Genomic DNA, 24,596 nt, shown 5'->3' with positions numbered 1-24,596 from the left:
AACCAAACTTGGCGTGATGGGATACCGATATGGTTGAATGAGGAACCAAACTTGGCATGATGGGATACCGATATGGTTGAATGAGGAACCAAACTTGGCGTGGTGGGATACCGATATGGTTGTATGAGGAACCAAACTTGGCGTGGTGGGATACCGATATGGTTGAATGAAGAACCAAACTAGGCGTGATAAGATACCGATATGGTTGAATGAGGAACCAAACTTGGTGTGATGGGATACCGATATGGTTGAATGAGGAACCAAACTGGGCGTAATGGGATACCGATATGGTTGAATGAGGAATAAAACTTGGCGTGATGAGATACCGATATGGCTGAATGAGGAACCAAACTTGGTGTGATGGGATACCGATATGGTTGAATGAGGAACCAAACTTGGCGTGATGAGATACCGATATGGTTGAATGAGGAACCAAACTTGGCGTGATGGGATACCGATATGGTTGAATGTGGAACCAAACTTGGCGTGGTGGGATACCGATATGGTTGAATGAGGAACCAAACTGGGCGTGATGGGATACCGATATGGTTGAATGAGGAACCAAACTTGGCGAGATGGGATACGGATATGGTTGAATGAGGAACCAAACTTGGTGTGATGGGATACCGATATGGTTGAATGAGGAACCAAACTTGGCGTGATCGGATACCGATATTGTTGAATGTGGAGCCTAACTTGGCGTGATGGGATACCGATATGGTTGAATGTGGAACCAAACTGGGCGTGATGGGATACCGATATGGTTGAATTAGGAACCAAACTTGGCGAGATGGGATACCGATATGGTTGAATGAGGAACCAACCTTGGCGTGATGGGATACCGATATGGTTGAATGAGGAACCAAACTGTGCGTGATGGGATACCGATATGGTTGAATGAGGAACCAAACTTGGCGTGATGGGATACCGATATGGTTGAATGAGGAACCAAACTTGGCGTGATAGGATACCGATATGGTTGAATGAGGAACCAAACTTGGCGTGATGGGATACCGATATGGTTGAATGAGGAATCAATCTTGGCGTGATGGGATACCTTTATGGTTGAATATGGAACCAAACTTGGCGTGATGGGATACCGATATGGTTGAATGAGGAACCAAACTGGGCTTGATGGGAAACCGATATAGTTTAATGTGGTACCAAACTTGGTGTGATGGGATATCGATGTAGTTTAATGTGGTACCAAACTGGGCGTGATGGGATACCGATATGGTTGAATGAGGAACCAATCTTAGTGTGATGGGATGCCGATATGGTTGAATGAGGAACTAAACTTGGCGTGATAAGATACCGATATGGTTGAATGAGGAACCAAACTTGTCGTGATGGGATACCGATATGGTTAAATGAGGAACCAAACTTGGCGTGATGGTATACCGATATGGTTCAATGAGGAACCAATCTTGGCGTGATGAGATACCGATATGGTTTAATAAGGAACCAAACTTGGCGTGATGGGATACCGATAATGTTAAATGTGGTACCAAACAGGGCGTGATGGGATACCGATATGGTTGAATGTGGGGCCGAACTGGGCTTGATGGGATACCGATATGTTTGAATGAGGAACCAAACATGGCGTGATGAGATACCGATATGGTTAAATGAGGAACCAAACTGGGCGTAATGGGATACCGATATGGTTGAATGAGGAACCAAACTTGGCATGATGAAATACCGATATGGTTGAATGAGGAACCAAACTTGGCGTGATGAGATACCGATATGGTTGAATGTGGAACCAAACTTGGCGTTGTGGGATACCAATATAGTTTAATGAGGAACCAAACTTAGTGTGATGGGATACCGATATGGTTGAATGAGGAACCAAACTTGGCGTGATGGGAAACCGATATGGTTGAATGAAGAACCAAACTGAGCGTGATGGGATACCGATATGGTTGGATGAGGAGCCGAATTTGGCGTGATGGGATACCGATATGGTTGAATGTGGAGCCGAACTTGGCGTGATGGGATACCGGTTTGGTTGAATGTGGAACCAAACTTGGGATACCGATATAGTTGAATATGATACCAAACTTGGCGTGATGGGATACCGATATGGTTGAATGAGGAACCAAACTTGGCGTGATGGGATACCGATAATGTTGAATATGGTACCAAACTGGGCGTGATGGGATACCGATATGGTTGGATATGGATAACACTGGGCCTGATGGGATACCGATATGGTTTAATGTGGAACCAAATTGGGCATGATGGGATACCGATAAGGTTAAATGAGGAAACAAACTTGGCGTGATTGGATACCGATATGCTTGAATATGGAACCAAACTGGGCGTGATGGTATACCGATATGGTTGAATGAGGAACCAAACTGGGCTTGATGGGATACCGATATAGTTTAATGTGGTACCAACGTGGTGCGATGGGATACCGATATAGTTTAATGTGGTACCAAACTTGGTGTGATGGGATACCGATATAGTTTAATGTGGTACCAAACTTGGCGTGATGGGATACCGATATAGTTTAATGTGGTACCAAACTTTGTGTGATGGGATACCGATATAGTTTAATGTGGTACCAAACTCAAACTTGGCGTGATGGGATACCGATACGGTTGAATATGGAACCAAACTGGGCGTGATGGGATACCGATATGGTTGAATGAGGAACCGAACTGGGATTGATGGAATACCGATATGGTTGAATGAGGAACCGAACTGGGTGTGATGGGATACCGATATGGTTTAATGAGGAACCAATCTTGGCGTGATGGGATACCGATATGATTGAATGTGGAGCCGAACTTGGCGTGATTGGATACCGATATGGTTGGATGAGGAACCAATCTTGGCGTGATGGGATACCGATATGGTTGAATGTGGAACCAATCTTGGCGTGATGGGATACCGAAATGGTTGAATGAAGAACCAAACTTGGCGTGATGGGATACCGATATGGTTGAATGTGGAACGAAACTGAGCGTGATGGGATACCGATATGGTTGAATGAGGAACCAAACTTGGCGTGATGGGATACCGATATGGTTGAATGAGGAACTAAGCTGAGCGTGATGGGATACCGATATGGTTGAATGAGGAACCAAACTTAGTGTGATGGGATACCGATATGGTTGAATGTGGAACCAAACAGGGCGTGATGGGATATCGATAAGGTTGAATGAGGAACCAAACTGGGCGTAATGGGATACTGATATGATTTAATGAGGAACCAAACTGGGCATGATTTGATACAGATCTGTTTTAATGTGGAACCAAACCTGAGGTAATCTCAAATGCATTTTTTTTATCTCGTACGCTGAAAAAAAAGCGTTTATTGGCGTTTATTGGTGCATGTTATATTTTGGTCTAAAATATGAATACGATATATGATTTGAACATAAAGTATGGACACCGAGAAAAAAACCTTCTGCACACTGCGATTTCTGAGTCCGTATCATACGTTCGCCTAGTACACTTGTTGTTAAGCGTAAATGCTTTTGTAACGAAAATTATTTTCAAGGATTTCTTCTAAGGTTTGAGTAAATTATTAAATACTTATACTTCTCGTTGTTGATTAAACATAGTTCGCACCCAACCTTCGATCTTGTTCGATATCAACGTTACGCAAGCAACTCGTCTTTTTAACGAAGCATTTTATGTATACAAACAAAATAATAAGAATGTTGTTAAGATACACTGGACTGGTGTTTCTTCCAATATCAAAAACAAATTATATTGTTTTTTAAAAAAAACATATTTGCTAGGCCTTTAAGAAATGTTTGTAACATTTAGCTTTTAATTTGTACGATTAAACGGCCGCAAATGAGGACATAAAGACAGACAGAAAAGGCAAAGCCACAACTAAATCAGATACTGCAACAGGGTATCCATTTATAGATATTGGGGTACCGCCCACACTTGCCCTCAATAAATGCAAGTGGCGAACCATTTATTAATAATTGCAAGTTGTCAACAAATTATGAAAAATTGCAAGTGGCTAGAAAATTATCAATTATTCCAAGTGCCAAACAATTATCATTCATTGCAAATTTAAACAAATAAACTAAATTGGAGCCAACATCAACTTATAGTCAATGCAGTGAAATGTGAAATATAGTATATACACTGGGGAAGCGTACTCAACAACCAAATATAAACGTTACTTGCAAACGAATAAATCAAGCCAGAGCAAAACAACCAACTACAAACGTAAACTGAAAACGAATGGCTCCAGCCAGAGAAACAGTGAAAACTGATTGTATTTTTAATTTTGTAATTATTGATTAATATTGGGTTGGAATAAGTGTGAGATCATGGCCATGTAAAACAAGTGAAATCCTGAATGTTTTCATTATCAATTCCAAGGCGGTTCCCCAATATTTAACAATATACTGTTGTGTCCTTGCGTTGGTTTTGGTCTTTAGTCTTCTCTTCTTCGATTGTAACCGTTAACTCGTACTGTTAAAACTTTGTTGGTTTATGTCGGGACAAGTGTGAGGTTATGGCAATATAAAGTAGTGTAAGCCCCCAGTAGACTCGTGTTCCAGTGAACTCGTGTTTCACTGACCGTTCCAAGGCGGATCCAATCATTGTCTTTTTGCCTTGTATCTCTAAACAGGGCTACTGATATTGTTCCCTAGTTTTCTTTGAATTATTAAGAAAATTTAAGGTCTTTGTGCATACAGTCTCAACAAATTTGTTTCATTATGTATACCAGTAGGTGTTGCAAAATATAAATTGAAAATACACACACGTACGTGTAAATAAATATGCTGTCGATTGTTTTTCTAGCTGTTTTTGCTAAATATTTAAAGGAAATGATCAAAATATTAGCAACCCACTCCTTGTTTGTGAAGTGTGCAGGGGCGGGTCCAGGATTTGATGTTAGGGGTCTTAACTTAGAAGCGCAACCTTTTGACAAGCGCCCCTCCCTCAGACCCTCAATGAATTTGGTTTAAAGTGCTGACAGTTGGTTTGGGTGTACTCCTCCCCCAAAAAACTTCTGAACAACTTCTAGTCGAAAATGGTGCATTTTGGGCGTATTCCTTTACTCTTTTTCAACTATATTAGAATAGAAAGTAAATTTATGCGTTTTAGGGCGGCGCACGCTGGCTGAGCTCTCCTCCCCCTGAATCCGCTAGTGACATGGTTGTTCTGCATTTATATCCAAAACATTTGAAATGTGTCAAAATTTGCAAAATAATCAAATGAAGGCGAAAAGAAACCAATTATCACATACAGTTCAAGCAGTCTAAAATTTAAAATCTGCAAAAGGTTTACAAAATTACCATGTGTACGATAATATTAAAAAACCGATGGGTACTCGAGTGAAGCGCCTAAAGCGAAAACCTATATTTAAGACCCTGTACAAAAATATAGGACTCTAGGCCGCGGAGCGATACATCATATGCTACTCGTCCGATATGCATTATTAACAAAATGTAGGTCGTCAGGTGATTTTAATTAGCTATGCAATGATGCATTTCACTGACAATCAATTTGAACTTTAAAACTATACAATTAAGCAGCTATTATTGACGGTCGATATTGATGCAGGACGTAAGAGGGTTCGCGATATTCATACAGCTATGCAGATGGTGTTGGCGACGGAATGTCTTAGCAGATTGACGACGTCGACTTCTCCGTCCCCAAGAGACTGTAAATGACTGTCAAGTCTTTGTAGCTCGAGTCCGACTCTTCGCTCTAATTAGTCTCTACCATCATCGCCGTAAAAGTGAAAGCACCCGTTTATCACTTTCCGCATCTCCACATGGACGGGACTAAATCCGTCTGGCCAGAACACAACGGACTGGCTGCCATACAGAAAACGTTCAGCATAGAATGATGGCGCGCGGTCGTTCATATGATGTTTGTAGTCCTGTCCAGCTAGTGCTAACTTAATAGCACGGCAACGATTTTCTGTCCAAACAAATTAAAAATAAAATATTCTCCTTGTTGTTTTGACAAATCGAATAGCTTCGCGTGCATGTTCTCATGGTTCATTTCCAAACCATGGCCAATAAACGGAAGCCCCTTTGGCCCCGGAACGTTCTTCTTGTGTCGAGAGTTTCTCCATCTTTTAAAAAAGTATACAATCACCAAAAACAGGGCAGTATATACAATTATCATCTTCACGGATAATCCCTCATAACGCACGAACTGAAAGATGGATATGTTAAACGCAGACTCTATAACGTGACGCAGTAAAACATGCCCTCGTTATCTTTTAGAGCCGATCGAGACACTCACTTAACCTAGTGTAACCTAAAGGTGACGTAAACTAAATACTATCTTAAATGTCTTAAGGTAAGCCTTAGTGCAAACTATAAATAAGCGTATGTGACATATATAATAAAATGTGTGCCACAAAGTATTCTATTGGATTGCATATGACACATTTTCAATAGGCCTACTATTCATCACAATATTTTAGCGGCGTTTTCATCCGAATCTTCGTTTGAATGCGCAGAGCTTTCCGGAACAATTCAAAACTTTTATTTTACGGCGGATTTGAATGTCACGTAAATAGGCTTTTATGCATCGCAGCCTCATTCAAGAACACTTCTTTATTATCTTCTAAAGTGAGCCTACCTATGAAAAACACTACGTACAATTTTTTTTATACATAGCAGGGTTTTAATTGTTATGATATTAATTTCAGGTAAACGTTAGGTGTTTAGTGTTCATTTGCCGATCAACTGTGTGTGTTTGTGTGTGTGGGGATCGATTATCCCTGTGACTCAAGCTAAATCCTAAACTGCTTTCTACCAATGATCTTACGCAAAAGTAAAATGTTGCAGTGCAGCATGATAAGACCATGCAGTATACTTTAAATATTTTTGAGATGATTTCCTCATATCCATCAGTATTTTCATCCATTACAACGTAATCTGGAGAACATTATACATCTACCATCGGAATTTACGAATCAAGGGTAACTATAACATAACGATGAGAACTACATAAATGACAAATAGTTGCGTTCTTATTTCAAGCCAAATTGAAAGAAATAACATTTAAAAGCATTCAAATCCAAAAAAGAAATGTAGTTTATACTTTTTTAACATACATAATACACATTAATATATCATAAAGTCATCAATCGTCCAAGATTGTTATTTTGGTTTGAATCCCTGTAATCGTTATTACACTTTTCCGCAAGGTTATCAAATTAAACGTAAGGGGTTTTCTTGAAAAAACGAAGCCCGTCTGCTCAAAACTTCAAGTTTAAATATTTGGTTATCTAAGTTATTCTACGATAACCTTGCTGGTAGTAACCAAAAAAAAAGCGAATACCCAGTATATGAATTGAAGCGTTTATTTTACTTTCAGCACAAAGAAAATTAATCATGATAACACGCACTTCAAATTCATGTAATAACATTCAGTCATGTTTTAACTTCATCAATTGACTTCGATATCCCTCAACGCGCAACCCTGTGGCTCAGGGGGCTTTATTTATTGTTTTATTAAACTCGCAATCCAACAGCTCAGATTGTTGATAAGGTTAAATAACTCTTCACGGTATTTGCATCAGGTTTGCAGAAATTTTATCCCTTATATCACAAAAGCAAACTCGTTATACAGCAATGCTTTCCATTATACCTCAAAGACAAAATCAACACTTTAGTTTACAGGTAATATTCATAATTATTCATATTTGTTTTGGCGTTGATTATTTGTAAAACAATATCCTAATATCAAATTACTCTTTAATAAAAAAACGCAAATTATTTTATATTTATGCAAATTATTATGTAAGTAATAAATAAATATTTAATAAACCGGAAAATGTAATCTATATGCAAATAATAACATAATAAGTAACAAAAACCTATCACACAATTATAAGGGAAATTTGAGATGTATGCAAATAAATATTTAAGTAATAAACACTTAAATCACATGTATTATAAAAAAAGTGTGTCAAAGAGACTCTAACTCATATGACACTAACCCGTGCTTATCTTTATTACGTTAAGTAAGACAATGTTGAATATATCTGTTTCATAAATTAATCGTGAAGTGAGCTACAATGACATTTCACCTTAATGTTTAGAACTAATCTGTTTCCAAAACATAGTTTTAGTAGGTTGTATCAAACTATTGCCTTTTATCTTCAATTTACGTTGATACTAAACTCAACTATTACTAGGCGGGCAAGAAAACTAAAGAGCTCTTGTAAATGTCCAGCCCATCTGATGGCCTTGAACGTAATAGATGTTCATCCGCTGGAGGCAATAGGATCTGCTTTTTAATAGCTAGCATTAACCTGACCTAAAAAAGGAAAGTTATAAATAGCTGTTGTCTTTTTCATACGTTTTACATATCAATACAACATAAAGTCATCAGACATCCAAAATGTATCACTAGGTGAGCATCTTAAATGCCAAGGGGTTTTCTTGTTTAAACGAAGCTCGTCTGCTCAAAACTTCAAGGTCAAAACTAAACTATCTGGATTCGCGATATTATATTAAAAGCTGGCAGAGTACCATATGAACTAAGCGTATACCCTTGGAATTATTAGTAGCGTTTATCTCCCGCTATCATAAAGATAAATAATCATTATTACACATGCTATAATTTACTGAATTAGCATTCGCCCATGTTTTAACTCGATCAAAAGGCTCAACGCGCAACCCAGCGGCTCAGGAGTATGAAGTAATTGTTTAACTAAACTCGCAATCTAACGTCTCAGATTGTTCGATCATTTTGACTATAAAACATGTTTAAGATAAATAACACTTCTCCTTATTCCCAGTCGTGATATGTAGCAGTTGTCACCCTTTTTCAGCAAAAAGCAACATCGATATATAGCATTTTTGTTTATTTCTATTTTTTATTCTTGTCTTGTAAAGACCCAAAACGTTATACATTATTTATCTTATACATGTACCTCTCAAAGGTCCAAAACATCCTATAAATGAGTCTCGCAAAATGAGCAAATAATCGTTAAAACGATTCTCACTCCCACAGTTTTAACATTACTGACATTCCCATGCAGTAAGAATATTGAACATTCAAAGCTATAATGAAACGAACCCATCTCAGGCATTCCCACGCAATAAGAATATTGAATATTCAAAGCTGTAATGAAACGAACCCATCTCAGGCATTCCCACGCAATAAGAATATTGAATATTCAAAGCTATAATGAAACGAACCCATCTCAGGCATTCCCACGCAATAAGAATATTGAATATTCAAAGCTGTAATGAAACGAACTCATCTCAGACATTCCCACGCAATAAGAATATTGAACATTCAAACTATAATGAAACGAACCCATCTCAGGCATTCCCACGCAGGAAGAATATTGAATATTCAAAGCTATACTGAAACGAACCCATCTCAGACATTCCCACGCAATAAGAATATTGAATATTCAAAGCTGTAATGAAACGAACTCATCTCAGACATTCCCACGCAATAAGAATATTGAACATTCAAACTATAATGAAACGAACCCATCTCAGGCATTCCCACGCAGGAAGAATATTGAATATTCAAAGCTATAATGAAACGAACCCATCTCAGGCATTCCCATGCAGTACATGCAGTACAACATACAAAGCCGTACTGGAACGAAACCATTTTAGGCATAACCTCGCTGTAAAAAAACATTATGAACTGGCAAAGCTATACTGGATCGAACCCATCTCAGGCATTACCACGCCGTAAATTTAATCAACATGCAAAGCCGTACTGGAGCAAACAAATCTCAGGCATTGCCTCGCAGTAAATTTAATAAACATGCAAAGCCGTACTGGAGCAAACAAATCTCAGGCATTGCCTCGCAGTAAATGTAATAAACATGCAAAGCCTTTCTGGAACAAACAAATCTCAGGTTTTACAACGCAGTATAAATAATGAAGATGTAAAGCCGTACTGGACGTCACATAATTAACAGCGTAATCCCAAAAGAGAATACATTGAAAATAGTCAAGTGATCAACAAAGAAATTATTTATAGATAATTGTCTTTGTTTCTATTCATATAAAGTTTTATTAATTTGACATTTTGAAAAATAATAGTTAAGAAGGTGGAATAAATGGCTGTTTAACAACGATGAATAATATTTTAACAACCAGATGAAAGACGCCCGAGGGGTCTGTCCCGGTTTAAAAGGGCGTGTAACATTGGTCTGAGTGCAACAATTCACCCAGAAGACAGACACTGAGCTCCGACTTAGATTATCATTATCAAAGCTTTGGAGGCTTAGCAATGGTGTCAAAAGGGTCTCTCTTTTGTTCAACAAATGTAACTGGCTCGAGTATCAGTCATCCCGTATATAGGTATTTCAATGGTTCATTTTTTGTCTAATCCCCCAAGAGCAAATGGATTATGTTTAGTATGTTCTAATGCGTTTTATATACAATAATATATCTAATTCGATCAACAACAAACTACATCATTATAATTTACATGCATTGAACAAACCTGTGTTGAAATGGAAAGTTGAAAATATGTGATAAAATCCCAAATAGTTTATAACTCTTGCCCGTCTTTCCTAAAACATGTCATTAGATTACCCAAAGAAATGTTTTCAAACCCAACACAAATAAATTATTAGAGTATAATAATCAGAACGAGATAACTTAAAGCTGCACTCTCACAGATTTACCATTTTTATAACGTTTTTATTGTTTTGTCTTGGAGAGAGCAAATTTTTGCGTAAATATCTGCAAACAAATAATATGAGATTGCTGACAAAAAATCAGATCGTAGATTTTCATATTTCCGTTCGAAAATTAATGTTTTATGGACTAAATCGTTACTAATAGTTTAAGAAAAAAGCATAAAAGATCAATTTTTGAACTTAAATATAAAAATCTGGGATCTATTTTTTTGTCAGCAGTCTTATTTAACAGGTTTCCATGGATTTTCGCAAAAATTGGCTCGTTCCAAGACAAAAATAAATAAAAAATGTCAAAACGTTCAATATGTGAGAGTGAAGCTTTAAGAGTGCAACATAAGAATGTAAACACACTTTTTAATCACATTTTTATTCTAATAAATAGTAAAAGTTCAAATGCCTTCTGACTAGAATATTATTAATTTGTTAATTATAGAATTTCGGGAAACTCAGATTGTGTATTTTAGTGTTAAAAACAAGGAGTGAAGGCATCATTTCATCTTAAATTTCTTAAGGATTCTGGTCTACATAAATCTAAGAACTGACTTTCATCTCAAACAAGTTTGGTCTCATAAACCTTTCGTTTTAAAAAATAGGTGTCTTAATATGTGCTTAAATGAGAAAAGGGTTTTTGCCGAATATAAAAAACTTGTTCACCAAAAAAATACGGATGTTAAATTAATAAATGGCAATAGCCAACACATGGTGTCAAATATGAAGATTATTTTGTGAATTCGACAAGATGAAACCACATTAAAGATGCCAAAAAGTTTCTTCACACATTGTTAGCATCACTTTTACATGCGTATCGTTTAGTTTATCTGTTGTATGCGTTAAGACTTAACTAGGTAAGTTTGATACTAGTAGCTTACTTTCGTAACATGTAGGCTATACTAGGCTAAGTATCGTTGGTCGGTTGGAAAGGTTGAAAAATTTATCCAAACGAGGGCATTGGATATAATGTTCATGTTTCACTGTGTAACGTTTTACTTATTTATCTTTCAGGAATACTCATGAAGATGATTGTTGTATATACAGTCCTGGTTTTGGTGTTTTTATACTTGTTCGAAAGATGGAGAAACTCTAAACACAAAAAGACATTTCCGGGACCAAAAGGGCTTCCGTTTATTGGACATGGTTTGGAAATGAACCACGAGAACATGCACGCGAAGCTATTCGATATGTCAAAAGAACAAGGATAATATTTTATGTTCACTTTATTTGGACAGAAAATCATGTGTCTGAATAGCTTTCGTGCCATTAAGTTGGCACTAGCTGGAGAGGACTACAAACGTCACATGAACGACCGCGCGCCAACATTTTTTGCTGAACGTTTTCTGTATGGCAGCCAGTCCGTTGTGTTCTGGCAAGACGGATTTAGTCCCGTCCATGGGGAGATGCGGAAAGTGATCAACGGGTGTTTTCACTTTTACGGCGAAGATGGGAGAGACAGATTTGAGCGAAGAATCGGGCTTGAACTACAAAGACTGGACCGTCAATTACAGGCACTCGGTGACGGAGAAATAGAGGTTGTCGATCTTCTAAGACACTCCGTCGCCAACACCATCTGCATAGCTGTATGTTGTACTCTTTTCTTGACGCTAATGCTCTTATGACATTCAATGTAAATTATTTGCGATACGGAAAACGTATTGAATCTATTTAACGCAACCGTCAAGTGTTTCCATACGCGAGTTAAGAAGCGTTGAGCTTAACGCTGTATTGTGAAATGATGCAAAGAGCAAATAGTGTTTTAATACTAACACGTTTATACGTTGCATAGAACATTTAGTAAAAGAGATCGGTATTATGTGTGAGCATTTCAGTGCGTACATTTGGCTGTACTTTGACGCCCTACTTTTTGTTGATAGAATAATCGCATAATGAACTGATTATTTGAAATATAGAGTATCTCGTTTAGTGTTTGTATGGCCAATACATTACGGAATCCTTGGGTGGTATTTTCGAAGTCAAATTAAAAGAAAAATATAAGTGTTTTAACATGAAAGGATGTATTTGAATCAAACCAATGAAAAGAAAATGTTTCAGATATTATGAAGCGATTATATAATATATGACAGGTAAAATACTTAACTTAAGATAATGACGTTAGTTAGGAAATGACTTAAGGTGTTTTATGAATATCGGCCCTGGTATTGTTACTGATGTTTCCATTGCTTTTTAAGACAATCGTTCACTAGATTAATTGATACCTTTAAATGCTTATGTTGGTCATTCTCCTTTTGCACACTGTGACACATTTAAATCGAATTCTATTTATACGTTAATACAATGTAAACACCTGGCCAATTTTAAAATTTAAATAAATATGGTTTACACAGGACAGCAATTGAAATGCAAAGGAACATCAGTCTTGTTACTAATTACCAGAAAGCTCAATAATTCTTACCACCATACAGGTGATTATGTTCCTAGTAATGTCCAAACAGATGATGTAATCATTCGAAAACACAGAAAACCTGAATTTGTGGAATTACCTATCGAGTTTGGTCATCGGCCATTGTGTGAATCAATAATTGAAGGTGTAGACACCCTACACCCCCCCCCCCCCACTCATTGCCTACCGAATATTCATTCATTTTCTACCCGAATCCTGCGTAGTAAATTTCATTCAACTATTTGCGAGTGAATGTAGATGCATGTTACAATGTTAAATTTTGAGTTTCCACATATAGCGTATTATCCTAAACGTCCCTAGTTCTCTGTAAAACTTCTAAATAGAGCGTACACAAAGTAATGGATAAGTATTATACTTTAGAACCACGTTGGTATTCTTTACGTTTATTGTCCATAGTTGAAATCTTGGTGCCCGGAAATACACGTGCTCAATATGTATTGTGAAAGGACAACTACTCTTTCCATCAAATTCTAGATCTTTTCTAGAATCATACAAAGGGGCACTTTTTAAAATAAGTAATCATGCTTTATACATGTCTTTATATGACAGGTTGTATTTTTGACTGTTTGACTACTGGGAATGTCCCTGTAGTTTTCATTGTATTATGTACAGATATATGTAGATTAGAAAAATTAGAAATAGCGTCCTTATAAATAGTTTTCTTTTCCATATTTAAATAAAATGCATGACAACATTTTACACAGTTTCTTTTTCCACGTATACATAAAATGGTTGATAACATTTTACACAGTTTCTTTTTCCACGTATACATAAAATGGTTGATAAAATTGCACAACTACACAATTAATTTTCATACAATGCTTGATAAGTTTGCACAATAACACAGTTCAATGTTCCGTGTTTACATACAATGCTTGATAAGTTTGCACAATTACACAGTTCAATGTTCCGTGTTTACATACAATGCTTGATAAGTTTGCAGAATTACACAGTTCAATGTTCCGTGTTTACATACAATGCTTGATAAGTTTGCAGAATTACACAGTTCAATGTTCCGTGTTTACATACAATGCTTGATAAGTTTGCAGAATTACACAGTTCCATGTTCCGTGTTTACATACAATGCTTGATAAGTGTGCAGAATTACACAGTTCCATGTTCCGTGTTTACATACAATGCTTGATAAGTTTGCAGAATTACACAGTTCCATGTTCCGTGTTTACATACAATGCTTGATAAGTTTGCACAATTACACAGTTCCATGTTCCATGTTTACATACAATGTTTCATAAAGTTGCACAATTTCACAGTTCCTTTTTCCAACTATTTATAAACTTCTTGATAACATGGCACATTTACACAGTAGCTTTTTTCATGTTAACATACATTGCTTGATCAAGTTGCACAATTGCACTACATTGCTTCCATATACATTTATAACACAACATTACTCTTAAAAGTACATTTATCCTCCCCAGCTGACTGGAGAAGCGTTCAAGGAAGATGATCCTGGTATTGATATGATATGGGACTTCATTGAAGGAACTAACTTTTTTGTTCTTCCGGTGACAAATTTCTTAATGGCGTCTTTCCCGTTCCTTCGATTCGTGCCAGGAGAACACAAAACAGTCTACGATCGCCAGGAGGCTGCAAAGAGTCGAATTATACAGGACTTCTTTACAGAGCACAAGGTACACGATTCATGACATTATGTTAGTGATGATTATTAATTAGTATGGACATATATGTGAACGTGGTCGTCAAATGTGCCCTGATATACACAATACATTATGACAAATATCAACCCATATAATTAAAACTGAAATTCGTGTATTTGTAACTTATTCAAGTTATCCAAATTAATAATATGTTTTATACAGCTCCTTTATCATTATGATACATAAAAGAATAGGCATATTGCTATATTCTGCGGTTCGACTTAAGCAATACATATCAGATTAACTGATAGAAATATCAATACAGATTGGTTTAACATTCATATTCAACTATATTGAAATACTTTCATGCCAAGTGATCTGCCAAAATTACTTACTGTTAAATAACCATTTTATCTATAGAAAGGACGGACGCCAGGCAATCCACGAGGCATTGTAGACCAACTGCTTGATTCCCAAGAGGTTGATATAAATCAAGGGAAATCGCCACTTTTTACAGATGAGCGGATACATTCAGCCATCTTAGAAACATTCAACGCAGGTAAATATGGCATTTCTCTTACTCCTAAAATTACCGCATTCTAACACGATATTTTCACTATATAATTCCAAGATATTTTTAGGTGTTCTGCCTACGTGGTCGGTCCTTTCAAGTACAATCTCAATGCTGCTGCATCATCCTGAATATCAAAAGCGCGCATGCGCTGAACTTTGCGCGGCCATTGGTTGTACAGATGAGGCACATAGCAGCGACAGGAAAAGGTGTCCTTTTACGGAAGCTATAGAGATGGAAGCGCACAGACTTATTACCGTGGCACCGTTTCTAGTTTCAAGGGAATGCAACAAGGATCTAGAATTTGAGGGCTACGATGTTCCGAAAAAGACAACAGTGCGTATTAAAGACATTTTGCATTTATGCTAGTATTATCAAGTAACATTAAATATCACTTTATAGCTGATCGAATCTGATAATCGCTGAAATGAGTCGAGATTAAAAAAATAATAATCATTGACTAAAATTATGTATGCATTAGAAATCTACATTTTAGGTTATGGCAAATGTCTGGTTTGTGCACCACGACGAGGATATTTGGGGAGATCCCTGGAAGTTTAGGCCAGAACGTTTCCTTGACCAGGATGGACAGATTCTACCAAGGCACCACCCATTAAGAATTAAGTATGTTAGGAGTATAGCACAAGAAACGAGATTTTCGCTTTGAACCAATTAAACCATTGAACTATTACATTTCTTTGTTGACGCTTTATGAAGTACATGTACATGGCGGGCAATTATTGGAGTTCAACATTTTGTCCATAAAAATCTACTAATATGTATGGGAGGAAACTGCTAATAATTGTCATGGAAATCCAGTTATTCATGCTGCCAACATTTAGCTCTAGCAAGTTATGCAAGTTCCGGACAATCAGGGTATTGATTATTGTTACATGTAACATAAAACATGGCCAATCCTATGAGGAACTACATTCACCAAATTGTTTAATTTTACACGTATAAACCTTAGAAAAGGAAAAGTAAGAAAGCATAATCACCCTTAACGTTAATTTTCCTTGGCACTTAGAGGACGACCGTTGTAGCATTTTCAACGCAATTCAAGATGCTGTGGCATCAATGATTGCCCGTTGTGATGAATGAACAACAAACATAGTGTTTTACCACCATCCCATTGCTTCAATATTCCAGAATAATTGATTTTCCTCGTTTTGACCATTTTTCTTTTTTCCTGATCCTCGTTTAACTTCAAAATATCTTCTGGTAAAATATTTTCATTCATAAATAAAGGTACTTGTTTTTGTTGTTTTCAGTTGGATACCATTTGGTTACGCACGGCGCTCATGTCTTGGTGAACCTTTCGCACGTGCGCGTTATTTTCTGTACATGGCACATTTGCTTAGACGCTGGGAATTTATTCCCGTTCCTGGGAAAATGGGTTCATGTGACCCAAGGAAACTTAAGGATTTTGACAACAAAATTACAATTCGACCACAGCCTTTCTATTGTAAAGTCAGACGTTTAAACCAAATTTAATTTACAGATATATTTATGGTTAAATGGCTCATTAAAAATTCGAAGTCACATATCAATTGTCACATCATACAAAAAGAAATGAAATCAAAAATGCTTTTTGACCACACAATTACGGACCAGCTAGCATATCAAAACATAAGTAATTCAACCCAACATGTCTTTTAAGCAATTCGATTCCGATGTTAGTGTGATTCCAACCAAACAACGACACCAAAGTGAGCATACCCGCACTCAAAATATGTCTCAACAATCCCTTCGTTGTCACCGTTGTCTATGCAGTCCTTCGCCATAGACAACTTAGTTCATAACAATCCGTGTTTATCAACTTTATTACGCATATCAATTGTGTGTAAAGGAATCCACATAATATCAAATGGGTAGAGCATAATGATATATATTTGTATCTATTGATAACAAATTTGTCTTCTTTGCCGCCTCTTTATGATGCATAATGATATATTTTTATTTCAAATGGACAGAAACCGAGCACTGCCATTTTTGAGAAACATTACTGAAACACAAGCAGCAAAACAGTTTTACATTGCTTGATGTTGTCACAGTAAACACCATAAAAACACAATTTGTTTTTCTGACACGATCCTAGGGCTATCACAATGTCATCCTCTGATATAATAAAATCGCTGCTGTCCGCTAACAAATTGATCGTATTTATCGTTTCTGTTCGGACATTTAATCAAAGCGCTGAAAGCGCTGCAAGACTGTCGGTGATGTAACTGACGCAAGCAAACACTACCGCAAAGTTCTTTCAAATGAAACGTGATCAAATGATTTTATACAAATGATGAACACTCTTTAAGGTAGATGAAGAAGGATAAATGTGATTATAATAAGCACAAATATATTGGCCCTACTTAATCATGTATCCAATGGCCTACAAGATTCTTAATTCAAATTTCCTAATTTTGAACCGCTTTAAATTAGTTATATGCATATTCATTATGTTAAAATTGCTTCAATTTATGACGTCGCTTATAACAGTTTCAGTAAGCAATTACATTCCTTCATTTCATTAGGGTCTGTTGAAGCCAATGTCTTTAAAAATGCAAATACAAACTATACCCAAGATTCAAGGGACATAATAAAAATATAACTTTAAAATATGCTCTTTCAAGCCTAAAAATGCCTCCCAGAACTTCTATCAACAGAGTCCACATATCTACAAAATTTGTGCTCGAGTTACTTTCTTTGATATAAAAGTGAAAACAAATCTGCATGGTGCTGTGGCATCATACCATGAAAAAAACTAATATCTTTAAAATTTGTTTTCTAGTTTGTTTTTATTATAAGTGTTAAGTGTTAAATCTGCATGGTGCTGAAGAAAAAAAACTAATGTATTAAATTTCAAACCTGCAGCATTAATTAGCGCCATGTTGTCAAGAATATCTGGACAATTGAATGAAATATGCATGGACCGAAATGACAGCTGGTTTTTCATTGACAAAAGATGCCTTTGAGGCAGTTTTAAGATTATGCTATTCAAAGTATGAGGGTAGTTGGTACAGTTTTCACTCATATTCAGATGGTGGCTGATATTTGCTGATAAACATGTATCCTCTTAGCAGCAGGGAATAAGTAAATGACATAGTTTTAATGACCAATATTGGAGATGTGACCTTGACCTCCAAATCCAAAGGGGTCATCTGCTTGTCACCCCAAACCTAAATTTCAAGTTTGAAGGCCATGGGTGCAGACTTTGTCGAGTTGTCACACAGGCAAGCTTTTTGCGTTCAATGGTCTGTGACAAATCAATAGGGCTCACCTACTGGTCAGGCCCAACCCCAAAGTCAAGTTGTTCAAGGGCCATGGGTGCAGGCTTTGTCCAGTCATTATTAGTACAACCTTTTAGCATTCAAGGTCACTGTGACCTTGACTTTTGACCCAATGACCCCTTAAATCAATAGGATCTTCTAATAGTCAGACTTAGCCTCCATGTTGAGTTTGAGGGCCATAGGTACAGGCATTGTCAACTTATCAGTCAGATGTATGGTTTGACATCTTCCTGTTCAAGGTCACTGTGACCTTTGACCATATTACCCCTAAAATCAAAAGGGGTCATCTACTGGTTAAACCAAACTTTCATGTCAAGTTTGACAATAGGTCTAGGAATTGTCGAGTTATCACCCGGAAAAGCTTTGGTCTACTGTCAGACAGACGGACGTAGCGGCCAACATGTGCAAAGCAATATACTCCTCTTCTTTGAAAGGGGCATAACAAATTGAAATTTATTAAATATTTTTGTTTATTATGTTAATTAACTTACAACTACATACAACAAGTACCATTTTGATATTTTCGAATGCTCATTTGGGCATGTACATGGGTTTTGATCTGACTATGAACATGAAACTACATAGTAATGTTCCCTCCTATCAATTCTGAATTTAAATAACCATGAGAAAAAAAGAATGTTTTCACTGCACCATGAATAAATATGTCAAACAAAATAAATGTCAAGTTATTCAAGATTAATTTAACACTGTTGTTTTGATGATTTCCGTGCATTCCTGACTGCAGGTTTTTCCCATTTTCCCACACAGTTATTTCATATTGGCCTTACAAGGTCAGATCTTGATTTGGGTCTTCATTGCTGGACACTATCTCTTTATCTCCACAGAAAACACACTGGTGTAAGTTTCACTGCAACAACTGCAAAAAGAGTTGTATTATATTCTAACTGAACTCTGCATCAATATTCAATTATTTTTTATTGGATTTAGGAAATGTCTTTGTTTTTAAGGGTTCATATAAATTAATTCATTTTTTTCAATTTAATGCATTATCATGCTGGACTCTTTGACATTGATGGTTAAAACAAAGAAGGCATATGATTTGTGTACGGATTAAACATTATTAATTATAAATGTGTTCTTTAATTAATAGACAAGTGGCAACAATTTCCCCAGTTAAAAAAGCTTACATTTGTATATCTGCAGATTAATCATTTGCATTTCTTTTGCTTTGATCATTTAAGTCAAATGAGTTAGACATGATAATGCATTAAAATAAGAAATATATTTTTGGGCATCAATCTATAGTGTGTGCCTTCAATCTAGAAATAAATTTCTTTTCAACAGGTGCTAAATTATAAAAAAATATATAAACCAAGATTTTGATTATGACATACCTGCATAGTTAGTGGTCTCCATAACTGCTCAGAAATGCTCCCTATGACAAACTAAGTGCTGGTGTATGGCTGGGTATTAGTGCTGCTCCAACCAATAGCGCAATTCTTCCTACAGGTGGACCAGCTCCCCAATATGGTTTCTGTCATGGCAGTGATAACAGTATGTAACATGCCCTTTTCTACTTTCCAGAGAATGAATCTTCCAATCTAAATTACAAATTTAAGAACAAATATATACATATGCACATGTAATGTTGTTAAAAACAAACCATTTAGATGCCACAAAACTATAAGATTTTAGGTGAAAATTGAGCCAAATCAAAACATTTAGTCATTTAAAGCTGCACTCTCACAGATTTACTGTTTTTACAACTTTTGTATTTTTTGTCTTGGAATGACCAATTTTTTTGCTAAAATATCTGCAAACCAGTGATATAAGACTACTGACAAAAAATTAGATTGCAGACTTCCATATTTCAGGTCGAAAACAAAGGTTTTATGGCTTAAAGCGTTACTAACGGTTTAAGAAAAATGCATAAAACATTTTGAACTTAAATATAAACATTTTCTGACAAATTTATTGTCAGCAATCTTATATGAATGGTTAACGTGCATTTTCACATAAATTGGCCCGTTCCAAGACAAAAAATAAATAAAGTAGTCAAAACATTCAATCTGTAAGAGTGCTGCACTCTCAGTCACAGATTGAAGGTTTTGACAACTTCTTTTACTTTTTGGATTGGAATAAGCTAATGAAAAGCAGTATGAAAACTGATGAAATAAGACTGCTGACAAAGGATAAGATCATGTTTTTTATATTTACATTTGTAACTATTGGTTTTATGGTTAAAAGCATTACTAACGCTTTACTAATAATGAGATTTTTGGCACAGAACATCATCTTTTGACCGTATTAAAATAAGAAAACAGCGTTCCAATATTTTCAGTTGTCTTTTTTGACTGAATTAATATAAGAAAGCAGCGATCCCCTTTTTCCAGTTGTCTGTTATGTCCAGTGTTCAGAAATTCGCATAAAATAATTCATTACAAGACCAAGAAATAAAAAAAGAGTTGGTAAAACAGACAATCTGTGAGAGTGCAGCTTAAACATATGATATGCATTATCAGCCAAGTGCAGACCTACTCACATCCTGGCTACACAACCAGTACATTCATCAGCTTTACGGATTCAAACCAGGCACATTTATATTGGTAGACTAGCATTTTACCATTTTGTGCTGGCCAGTAAAGTTCTCATTTGAATTAGAATTCAAAATGTATATACCTTTGTTCATTTTTTTTGCCAACTTTTTTTTTTTGTTTCAACTGAACTTCCTAAATGAATGAGAAGTTTCAAAAAATAATTACAATATCTCAGTAAATACCTGCATTTATGTGTTTCTTGTGCAATCTGTCAGCTTTGGTAGGCTCAGGTATCATTTTGTCCACCTCAATACTTGTAATCTTCTAGTCTGATGTACTGCCATCCAATTTTTAAGTCAGGTCAGGCAGCCATTTCAGCTTTGTTCCAGTTGATTGTATCAAATGATGTTAACAATACTAGCCTTGTATCCAGGCACTTCTCAATCTGAAAGTTTACAAAAGAACATGGCCTGTAATATTTAATAAAAAAATCATAATTGTTTACTCCTGGATGATGGGTTCTAAAGTAAACCTTTGAGAAAAGATGCTACTGGTATGGTGTACAGACGAAGCAGTTTAAAGGGATTTACTAGCCTTTTAGGGCTAAAGAAGTTCCCTAGACGACAAAAGGTGGACAAAAGGTGCTTGAACCCACGACCATGTGAACACTTGCATGGAGATCTGTCAAACTGAGCTAACTTGGTAACTGATTTTTAGGCAGCTCCCAGCTTGGCTCTACAATTGACAGGTGCATTATACATTATAGAGACAATAAATCAAACACTTGAAGCACTAGTCCAAATGATAGTAACTTAACTGATCTTTTTACAAATTTTGAAATGGCATATCCTTCACATACAATTTATTTGTACCAAAAGTGGGTAGCTATTCCGATTGGGATTCCGGGTCAGATAATTATATATATCTAAAATATGAGTTATGTACACAAAAAATAAAAGCTGACGAATTATTATGAGTTTGATGAGTGTTTTTCTTCATTTCATACTGTCAAAACATAATGATATAAACTGTTATACATGAAGATCACCTGCAAGGCTGCGGTGCATAGATTTACATAGATGTAAAATGGTTGTGTTTAAATGCATTAAATGCTTGTTTTGTGAAAAAAATCTTTGCACTTTGCACTTACATGGTAATAACTAAAATACGAATATAAACCTTTAATATCTATTTCAAACATATAATACTTATCTAACTACGATTTCAATATCTTTCAACCCCCACCCTGTTTTGCACAAACCCGATTAGACGTAAGGGATTGGAAAAATCCCATATAACACGTCTATTTTTTTAGACTATTGAAGCAGATATATTCTTTTTTGATGGTTGAGACGTTTCAGGTTAAACAACAATTAAAAATGCGAAATAATTTTAGTGAATAATCAACTCTGAATTGAAAGTAACATGAAGATGTTGTAGTGAAGGATTTGCCATATATATATATATACATTTTTTTTTAATCGTAAAAAGAGTCCGTCAACGTACAAATATTTAGTCTAAGCGATGTAGATCAGCTAGATGTACCTTCTAGTCCAAATAATTGTATGTTGACTGTTTTTTTTTACGATTTTTGATACAGCAAAATAATCCTTCACGTACAAATTGTTTTGTACGAAAAGTGGGTAGTTATTCCGATCGGGAGTCCGGGTTAAAGCATATTGCATCTATAACATATCATAAAAACAAGAAATATTACCAGATAATGTTATTTTATATAAATTCCGTAACCAAAAAGTAAAATCAAGCAAATAATTATGAGTTTGATGGTTTTTTCTTCATTTCATTCTGTCAAAACATAACAATATATACATGAAGGGCACCTGCAAGGCTGCTGTTCACAATTTTACAACAATCGGAACATTTCGGCCATCAATTGTAACAACTCGCCATCTTCGGTAAGCTTCGAGATAGTCAATCCCTGTTGGATACTGGCTGAGGTGTTCAGATTGTTCGGCCAAGGCCGAGTTGTTACGATTGTATTATCTCGAAGCTTGTCGGAGGTGGCCGAATTATTACGATTGGGTCAAGTTGTTCCACTTGGCATAATTGTTGTCTGTGTCAGTCAACTTTCCTTTTAATGAAAATGTGAATAATGTGTTTTAATGCATTAAATGCTTGTTTTTTGCAAAATAGCTTTGCACTTCCATGGTAAAATATGAATATAAATCTACTTTATTATCCATTTCAACCATAAAATACTTCACTTAATACAATTTCAATATTTTTCAAACACCCCCGCCTTTTTCACAAAACCGTTTAGACGTTAGGGATTGGAAGAATCCCGTATAACACGTCTATTATTTCAGACTAATGTACACGTACCTTCGTGTCCGAAATCGATCACTTCCTGGCAGCTCATTTCTGGATTGTCTCCATCTAAATTTAACATTTTTAGACGCATACATTGATGCCATTTTTGCTTCGATTGATGTTAAAGCAATAGCACTAAATACAGGTCGGTTATTTTGTAGAAGAACGTGTTCGAAGTAACATTCAATTTCATTTCCGAATAAATCGCCGCCATATTGTGTATGACTTTAAAAACTACACCCTATAGTCCAAAATAACAATAGGCATAACGTTGACACACTGTGATAGGTATAATCCAAATAATTTACTCAAACAAATACAATAGTTCGATTGCTGCTGAAAAAAATCATTTGAAACATAAAAGCTATTTCACAAAATATTACATGACATGAACTCTTTAACCGCGTATGATTTATTTCTTAATAGCTTTCATTCATAAAATAAGTTCTTTGCCGGGGTTTGCCGGGTCAGTCTTGAATGCCGGGATATGTGTGACGTCACACGGGGTGCAAACATGTGGTGTAGCTTACTATTGGATGTAGGGTAAAATGACTTCGTATGTAAATGCTATACTTTCATTATTTTTCATTATTTTGTTCAATAAAACTTACCAAATTGCAACGGTACAACTATACTAAGAGTAACACGCAATGTTTGACATAAAAAAAGGCAATAACGCGTTAAATACACATAAGCAGGTACTTGACGCCCCACATTCACGTAAGTAGTTCTGTTGCTACGCAGGTGGTGTGTATTAATATATTCATGTTCAATATGTCGTGCCAGGCGACTAGTCGCGTTTCTGAAATACCGCTCTCTAAAGACTGTCGGCTTGCAGCCGACAGTCTAAAAACTGATTGTCATCGAACATCGGCAGTCTCATTTAGTTTATTTTCAAGTGTTTTATTGTAATCTAACACACGTCGTGATATGCAGAACGGAATATGCGTTTCCCATTGTTGTATTCCGTAAATACAGTTCAGAGTGGTTGCACCTGCGCTGTTGCTATCCATTCATACTGTTAGTCCACCATTGAGTAATGCATATTTGATAATCGGGCATTAAAGTACTTCATAATGGGTTTTGGGGTTACAATCGAATAGGCATTCACAATGCACGTAAGACTTCACTAAGAGCGTTACTATTTCATTAACTGGTATACAGATTGATATGGTGTTGTTTAATACAATTTCAACTGATAAACTTGCATTCATTTGTTTCGATAATAATTTGTATTCCCCGGT

At 36.0% G+C, this 24,596-nt stretch overlaps 1 protein-coding gene and 1 long non-coding RNA gene across 2 annotated transcripts; one reads left to right on the top strand and one right to left on the bottom strand.

The window, feature by feature from the left end:
* Positions 1–11,865: 11,865 nt before the first annotated feature.
* On the top strand, positions 11,866–16,733 carry LOC128235857 (cytochrome P450 1A2-like). Its single transcript, XM_052950649.1, has 6 exons — positions 11,866–12,207; positions 14,489–14,701; positions 15,089–15,227; positions 15,514–15,575; positions 15,736–15,863; positions 16,511–16,733. Exons 1-6 carry the CDS (start codon positions 11,866–11,868, stop codon positions 16,731–16,733), a joined length of 1,107 nt encoding a protein of 368 aa, XP_052806609.1.
* Positions 16,734–19,040: 2,307 nt separating this feature from the next.
* LOC128236018 (uncharacterized) lies at positions 19,041–23,556 on the bottom strand. Its single transcript, XR_008261219.1, has 4 exons — positions 23,365–23,556; positions 21,264–21,466; positions 19,879–20,085; positions 19,041–19,400 (listed from the first exon to the last, which is right to left on the bottom strand). It is a non-coding gene; the product is annotated as an uncharacterized LOC128236018 (long non-coding RNA).
* Between the last annotated feature and the right edge of the window lie 1,040 nt (positions 23,557–24,596).

The sequence above is a fragment of the Mya arenaria genome, chromosome 5 (genome assembly GCF_026914265.1).
Source record: "Mya arenaria isolate MELC-2E11 chromosome 5, ASM2691426v1".
NCBI classification, from domain to species: domain Eukaryota; kingdom Metazoa; phylum Mollusca; class Bivalvia; order Myida; family Myidae; genus Mya; species Mya arenaria.
This window is presented reverse-complemented; position numbering and strand designations above follow the sequence as displayed.